At 33.3% G+C, this 7,366-nt stretch overlaps 1 protein-coding gene across 1 annotated transcript; it reads right to left on the reverse strand.

Moving 5' to 3' along the window:
- Nucleotides 1-5,704: 5,704 nt before the first annotated feature.
- LOC133815107 (uncharacterized) lies at nucleotides 5,705-7,155 on the reverse strand. Its single transcript, XM_062247989.1, has 2 exons — nucleotides 6,984-7,155; nucleotides 5,705-6,888 (listed from the first exon to the last, which is right to left on the reverse strand). The coding sequence occupies exons 1-2, from the start codon at nucleotides 7,153-7,155 to the stop codon at nucleotides 5,705-5,707; spliced, it is 1,356 nt and encodes a 451-aa protein (XP_062103973.1).
- Nucleotides 7,156-7,366: the final 211 nt, after the last annotated feature.

Genomic DNA, 7,366 nt, shown 5'->3' on the forward strand with positions numbered 1-7,366 from the left:
GGCAAAAATGAGTTTTACCTACCAATATTTAATGGTACGAACTATTCGTAGGTAAATATTGCAAAATATATAAACTATATCAAATTTATTTTTTGCTACCAATAAAATTGGTAGGTAAAGAGTTTTACCTACGTATATATTGGAGGGAAAATTTTCAGCTTTTGGAGCTTATTTTTCCCTCCAACTTTATTTTAATTTTTAAAATTTTATTAAAATTAATGATGATGTGTACAAAATTATCCTAGTGTGTGACAATATATAGTTATTTTATAATTTACACATTTTATCAATACATATATAATATAATAAAAACATAAATAAATTTATTACTTAATATCATTATATACTTATAACCCTAAACCTAACTCATCTCCATTCTTCCAAACACTCAGTCGCCTCTCTTCTCTCTTCTTTGAGCACTGCCTCTCTCTTCTCTCTTCTCTCTTCTCCGAGCCCTGCCCCAAGCTCCGCCACAAGCCCCGCCTCTCTCTTCTCTGAGCCCATGGCTGAGAATAGCCGAGCCCTACCCCAAGCACCGCCACAAGCCCCGCCTCTCTCTTCTCTCTTCTCTGAGCCCATGGCTGAGAATAGCTGAGACCCTTCATCTCCATGGACGAATCCAAATGCCTTCTTCTCCATTGTTGAACCGAGATGCCTTCACCTGCTTTCTTGAACCCAGACGCCTTGTTTTTGTTATTGAACCTGAATGTCTTCATTTATAGTCTTGAACCCAGGCGCCTCATCTTTGATCTTGAACCCAGATTGTCGCCTTTCAACCTAAGCCACTGCGTCCATGACTAAGCCTCTATCATGTGTTGTATATGCTTGTGACCCTTTGTTCTCTCAGTACATCTTTGATCTTGAGGCCCTCTGTTCTCTATAAGTAATTTTTTTTCTGTTTATTGTTTAGAATATGTGTAGTTAGTAATATCTGTTTTGGATTGCTTAGTTTGGATTGAGGATTTTGGATTTCTTGGATGCATTGAGGGTTTTGGATTACTTGGAGGCTATGAATTTTTCGGACTGGCTGGTGGATTTGAGATTTTCGGATTGAGGTATTTTGTATGAGACCACAATGACTAAATCCCCAATAATCTGAAGGATTAGTGATGTTTCATTAATCCGAGGCATATTTTTCCATGTTTGTATACTGCCATGTGTTTTGGATTTTAGGTTTTCGAATTGCATAGTATATTGTTTATATATTTTTTATATTGACAGATTTAGAGTTAGGAAATTTATGTTTCTACTCTGTTTTGTTTATTGCTATTTTTTTGGATTTGAGATTTTCAGATTATTTGTTATGTTGATATTAGCTTTAGATTTAGTGTTTTTTTGTGTGTTTCTAATATGTTTTGTGTCTCTGAAAAGCTTTAAATGTCACAGTTTGTGCCTCTAGAATGTCTTGTATATCTTCATTTTTATCTTATTTGAAAGCAATAATTATTAATATTGATGCTTTTTTATAATCTAGATATTTTGATGAGTTTTTATTATCTGTGTAATATTGCCGACTGTGATGGTGAACATTTATCAGTTCTTTGCATTTTGTGTGATTTTGAAATTAGAAGTTTTCGAATTAAATGTTTATTCCACTGTTATGTAGATTAATTGTTTCCTCTGCAGGGAAATGAAAATCTACTCATCCAAAGGGGGTTTAGTTAGTTTCTAATGAGAGTAACTCATTCATTACTATCCTACTCTTTTCTCATGCTTGCTTATGATGTATTGTTTCTAATGAGAGTAGCTCATTCATTACTGACTTACTGTTTCTCATTGCTTACATATGGTTAAATGATAGGCTCTATGGACCTTATTAGGCTCTATGGTTCTCTATGATTTTTTTTTTTTAGTTTTTTATGTGGTTATTCAAATCTATTAAATGATTTATGCCAAATTATATTGTATGTTGTTGACTAATTGACTTGAATGAAATATGAGATTTTGAGTATGGGGTGAAAAGCTGATTTTGGTGAGATTCTTTGATTGTAACATCATAATCTTTATGCTTGCTGAATTTGACATAATTCTGGATTTGTTTGAACTAACTTATATGCTTGCTATCCATATATGTATAAAAGAAACTAGTTTTTATGATTCTTTTGCAGATTTAAACTTTATTTATTGTTTTATTGAGATAAGGTTTGACAAATTTCTGTTTTGATGATTAGTGTGTTTCGGCTTTGAGTTGTGTAGAGTTTTTCAGTTATGTTTCATTGTTGTAATCTGGTTTATGTGTTTCATTGCTATATTCTAGTTTATTTGTTTGATTGTCCTTAAGCTTTGAGTTATGATTCATGGTTTTGGGGTTTTGTTCATGTTCAGGGAGTTTGTCATATCTGATATTGTTTTCCCTATGCTTTCATTAGTTTTATTTTGATGAAAAGTTAGTTTTACATGTAGTTCTATATAAATCTAATTGATTATACTTGAATGCGGGTTTTAACTTTTATTTATTCATGTATAAACTTTAATGGGAAACTTAGGAAATGTATATTTCTTTATAGAGTAACTAATATATTTCAAGTATTAGTGTGTTTCATTGTCCTAAATCTATTTATCAACATTTCTTTTATGTATTATAGCTGATGAACTTGACTAAGGATGAGTTTTTTTAATAGTTAAGCATTGATTCTATTTATTTATTTGTTGTTATGTTTCCAAAGTTTTTTTAAGGGAAATTTGCGGCTAAAATACTAAAACTTTCAAGTTACTAACACTTAAATACCCAAACTAATTTTTTGGTGGCAAAAATACCCAACCGTTAACTTTTTTGGCATTCCGTTAGTACACATAGTTAGAGTTTAGTTTTGACATATAAGAGGACAAATGGCACTCCAAGATTACTCCACATGTAAATTAAATAAAACAAATAAATCATTTTAAAACCATCTAAAAATATTTAAAAATATAACTAATGTAATTATATTATATTATTATTAAAACATTTAAAATAAAAAATTGAAAAAGTAAAAGAAAAATAAAACAACGATTATCAGAGAGAGGGAGAGAAGACGAAGAAAAAAAATCGATAACAGAGAGAGGAGAAGAAGAAGAAGAAGAAGAAGAAGGATTGTAGGAGACGAAAATCACAGGGAAAAATAAAAGAAAAAAAAGGACAAAAAACTTCCTGTATTTGAAGAATACGAAAAGAAGAACATCCATGGAGTTTTGTAAATGTAGAGAGCGAAAACCTGCAGTTGAACGAACCTCTTGGACTCTAGACAACCCAGGTCGTCGTTTCTTTACATGCCATAAGATGCGGGTAAATTTCTAGCTTTAATTTGTGTTAATTATTTTGCCCCATTTTTTCTTTCATCTGGGTTTTTTGTTATAAATTTTGCCCTAAGTTTGCTTAGAGAAAAAATTGCAAGATTCAGGAGGTTGCAATTTCTTCAAATGGATTGATCCCCCCATGTGTGCAAGGTCTATTGAAGTGATTCCCAGACTTTTGAAGAAAATACGTGGTTTAGAGAGTAAAATCCATGCTTTAGAGAGGGGAAGAATTGATGAACTTTGTGAAGAAGTTGATTCATTTTGCCAAAGTTGTGCTGAGAGTAGTAAATTGATTGAATCATCTTGTGAACAATTTGGTTTTTGGAGAAAATATAAAAAAAGAACAATTATGATTTCTTTGCTTGTTTTGTTTATGTGTTGGTATGTAATTTAAGGTAAAACTGAGATTTTTGTAAAATATATAGACTTTGTCCCTAATAAAGCTTCAACAATTACCTATTGACTTTGTTGTGATGCATTTTCATTAGTGCTCATATATTTATCAAGTAAATATTTTAGAATTTTCTTAGTTTTATGTTCCCGGGTCATTTTAATGGATCCATGGCTACAACCCTTGATCATTATTATGGTATTATTGTATATACACGTGTGCTGATGGGTTTTCATGTTGAATTATTGGCACTGGCAGTTCATTACATTTGGGTTTGCTTGTACACCATTGTACTTTATGTGGGAGAAAGTTATAGGCATGCATGACACAAAAAGTATATGCTTAAGGGCACTTGCTAGATTACCAGTGGTGATACCAATATGGTTCTTGGCCATTATATTCCCTTTCTTTGGGCTCATTAACTCAGCTGTTGGGCTCTTTTAGTCAGCTTTGCAGTCTACATCATCCCTTCTTTAGCTCATATGCTCACTTTCAGATATGCTTCTGCAGGTAAATAATCCATTCATTCTTCCCCACTTTCTTATTCTTATCTTCATTTATAGCCTATATAATCTATATATATATATATTATTCCTTTTGATATTGCCCAAATGACTTTGTCTAGTTAGTCCAACATGACTTTTTTGTTTTGGATCAAACCAATCTGGTTTAGCCTCTTAAACACAACAATTTTAACAGTCTATTAATACAAGATGTTCACATTATTGTCTCTGGATTTGATTTTAGCCCATCAGTCCAATAAAGCAATGAGATTGGTAGACTTCCTTGTCATTTATGTGTCTGATATCTAAACATTTCAACTTGTCTAGTAATAAGCCATATCTTAAGAACTATCTAGCTAGGACCAAGCTTGATCTCAGAGTTGACACTTGACCCTACTCATCACAAAAATCAAATCATAAAGTACTATATAAATATGTATATATTTAATATCTTTATTTAGCATTGAAAAATAATGAAATAGATTATGATGATGCATATGCAGGCAACAACCTAATTTAAAATTAAATTTTTTATATAAAAAAGAATAGACTCGGAATTTTTTACCAATTAATATTGTTTTCTGCATGTTCGACAAAATGCCGTTGAGAAATTACCTTTTTTCCTACCAAGCTAGCATGACTAACTTCATCAAGCAAGTTGACACATTCGGACTATTTGCCAAGTGCATTATTAATTCTTTCAAACATCATCAACATAGTCCATACAGAAAAGAAGCTTTTCGTTTATTGCTGCTCGCCACCATTTGAAGTATTCTTTGCCATCTAAAATGGAAGAGAGGATAGCATAGGATTCTTGAGGAGTAAATTAGCATTTGATAATATAATTTTTTCTACTACTCAGAACAATCAGTTTAGTGAATCTATGTATTCTTTATTACTGATGTATATTCTGTTTTATTTTTTTGTTTTTTCAAGAGAAATTTTGGTTAATATAAATGTGATTAATACTTGAGTTCAATTTGAAACTATAGAGCTAGTTTATTTGCAGCTTTCAATTCTTGATGTAAAACTTTGATTTGAATGTTCAATTCTCCTTACATTAAAACATATAAAACCAGCCCTATACTCTCCTTTCAAAAGATTGTTCAATGCTACTGACATCAAAATAGTCTCCTCTCAAAAGATTGTTCAATGCTACTGACATCAAAATAGAGAAAAACCAACACTGAATAACTCAGTACAGTTGTACAAAGCACATCAAAAAATATATATGAACACAAATTCAGTTAGGAGTATTGCTTGGTTTACTAGTTGAAGAAGCCTCCCTAGCTCTTTGCCTCTTAAGTCTTTCCTTCCTTTTTATGGTATCCACTTTCGGAGTTTTTGCAAGGGGTCTGCCCCACTTCTTTGCTTGTGTAGCCTAAATAATAAAAGCAGTAGTATGAATTGCAACACATAGGCAAACACAAAAATATGTTAAAAACAAGCAATACAAGTTTACCTTTGCTGTGTTTTGACTGGTACAAGAACTTTTATTATGTCCTTCACCACCACATTTACTACAATGCATTTTTTATCCATGTCTGTTAGATTTTGTGGCACCAACAGGGGGCTCATCTACCTCCCTCTTCCTAGACTTTTTTGGTCTACCAGGAAGTTTGTATTCGGGAGGTGGAAGGATTGGAGCATTGCTTGAAGATGGCCATTTATTCGGACTTGGCATAGGTTGCACAACCCCTTCATACACATGTATGAAGCTCTCTTTCTTGTAGTAGTCATGCACATAGTCTAGCACATTGAGCCCTCTTTTCCAAATGGCTGCCACTGCATGACTACAAGGCAAACCATTCAACTCAAACTTCCTACAAGTGCATGTGAGAGCAATTAGGTCTACCACAAAGGACCCATCAGTCTCGTGAGTAACCTGAAAGTTAAATGCATTTGCTCTATTTGTGTGACATTTTTTTGCTACCTCTTTATTTTTCTCAAGGAGATCCCATATCTGCTTGCTAATCCCATCTCTCCATTTGTTGACGCTTTCCCTCTTTTGGCAAAATCTAACCATCAACCAGAATCTAATCTTCTCTAGGAGCGTGACAACAGCCTTGTCTCTAGCTTCAAGTATAGCGGAGTTGAAACTCTCACACATATTGTTTAACACCATATCACATTTCACAGAGTCATCAAAATGTGATCTTGTCCATTCAGATGCATTCTTAGCCATTAACCAGTTATATGCACTCTCATTAACATCCTTAATTGTTTTCATGCATTTCACAAACTCTTCTTTAGTGGAAGCTCGAGCAGCTGCCCATAACAACTGCTTTAATAATAAACCAGGAAAATCTTTCTTAAAATTTGAATGCATGTGTCTCACACAATATCGCACATGTGCCCCATCCCACAAAGATTTCATGGCATTCTCCAACCCTTTCGGCCTATCACTCATCAATGTGAATTTTGATGAATTTTCAACTTGTAAATCTTCCTTTAATATCTCCACAAACCACTTCCATGTCTCTGTGTTCTCCTTCTCCACTATTGCATAAGCTATGGGGTACAATGAATTCTCCCCATCCACTCCTACAGCTGCAAGCAATACACCCTTACAATATCCTTTAAGAAAACATCCATCCAAGCCTATCAAAGGCCTACACCCCTTTATGAATCCATCCTTGCATGCCTTCAAACATATGTAAACTCTCTCAAAGTACCTCTTACCACCTCTCATGGTGGTCTTCAACAAAGTTGTGCTACCTAAAATAATAAATGTAACAAATTATGACTCTTAAAAACCAAAACAACACTGAAACACTGAATGTTAAATACCCAAATTCAGCAAGGTTACATACCTGGATTAGTTGCCAAAATCTGCTTGCAGTAGTCCTCCACAATAACAAATTGGTCTCTAACACTTCCTTCAAGTATCTTCATAGCTTCTTTCTTTGCTCTGTAAAATCTCCATTCAGAAATATAAGAATATTTGGTTGTGCAAGTCAACTGTTTCCATTGCTTGTATGACATATCCAGATTCGCCCTGAATTGTTCTAAAAAATTATTTGCTAACCACCCACTAGTAACATGTCTATTTTTGAACACCTGGCTACATGAATGCTCATCTACAAGTGTGTTTATCCTGAATGTGCTCTTATCATTAAGTACGCATGCATACAATATCCATGGACATCCATTTTGATTGCACTTGACTCTCAATTTTTGACTATTATTGAAGACA

This window comes from Humulus lupulus, chromosome 2 (genome assembly GCF_963169125.1).
Source record: "Humulus lupulus chromosome 2, drHumLupu1.1, whole genome shotgun sequence".
Lineage (NCBI taxonomy): Eukaryota > Viridiplantae > Streptophyta > Magnoliopsida > Rosales > Cannabaceae > Humulus > Humulus lupulus.